The sequence below is a fragment of the Limulus polyphemus genome, unplaced genomic scaffold (genome assembly GCF_000517525.1).
Source record: "Limulus polyphemus unplaced genomic scaffold, Limulus_polyphemus-2.1.2 Scaffold4636, whole genome shotgun sequence".
NCBI lineage: Eukaryota > Metazoa > Arthropoda > Merostomata > Xiphosura > Limulidae > Limulus > Limulus polyphemus.
Window position 1 is genome coordinate 53316 of NW_013670246.1, and position 985 is coordinate 54300.

Genomic DNA, 985 nt, shown 5'->3' on the forward strand with positions numbered 1-985 from the left:
GTTTAAGAAATGCTAATGTTCTACATATATCAATTTCTGTTAAATTAGGGTTTGGTGTTTAATATTAAAAAAAAAAGTTTAAGAATTTGAAGAGCTCGAGAAAATGCCAATGGGACAACAATAAGAAATTACTCAGCTTTACACTCCTTTTAACCAATCTAGATTTTCAAATACAATTAGAAAAAAAAAAACAGTAAAAAATGTGCCGTGAAGAAAAATATTAAAGAAGCACTGACGAATGGTATTAAAGAAAACGACAAAAAAGTTAAAACAAAAGACTCAAACTTTATTGCTTTTTAAACTTTGAAGAGAAATGACAGAAACAATAACACGTATGAACTCGTTACAGTCAAAAAAAAAAAAACAAGACCTTATTTGACATTTTAAGCGAGATCACGATAGATACTGAGAACACCAACGTATAAATGTCAATCCATAAATCACAAAAGTGACTTGGAAAGGTTGTTCCATTTCCGTCGCTAAGTTGCGATCATTTTCTAAACAGTTTATATCCGCGGGTTTTAAATCGATAATGGGTATTTCAGTGTTTATCCCGGGCATTATACACGTGCTTCGTCTTGCTAAGTTATACACATACAAAGCCGCATCAAAATGGAACATCTGAACTCGAAGTGTCTCATGCATCCACCTACGTAGCCAACGAGAAAGCCAAATCAAGTCACAGTCACACACCCACGGATTGTTTTCCAATAAGACTCCTCCTATGGAAAAAATAACAAATTCATTCATAAACGTTTCGGAATTCTATCAGATTCCATCTTCAGTATCTAAAGCAGAATAAAATGAATTTACATAAGTCTTTATACATTTTCAAAGTAACAGTTGCTAAATATAACCTGTTTAGTGTTTTATTTGTTTAATTATCTAATCATGGGGAGAAACTACAGCAAGAAAACACAACGAAAAGAAAAAAAAACGCCATTTAAAAGTCAGAGCCTATGAACATATGGGAATTTCCATTAAA

At 32.1% G+C, this 985-nt stretch overlaps 1 protein-coding gene across 1 annotated transcript in view; it reads right to left on the minus strand.

Moving 5' to 3' along the window:
• Positions 1–338: 338 nt before the first annotated feature.
• The window catches only part of LOC106471460 (chaoptin-like), an 8655-nt gene continuing 8008 nt past the window's right edge, over positions 339–985 (minus strand). The window contains exon 3 of the mRNA XM_013932064.2: positions 339–722. Coding sequence (XP_013787518.2) covers positions 394–722 — 329 coding nt within the window. The 3' untranslated portion in view covers positions 339–393. The remainder of the gene's footprint in view (positions 723–985) is intronic.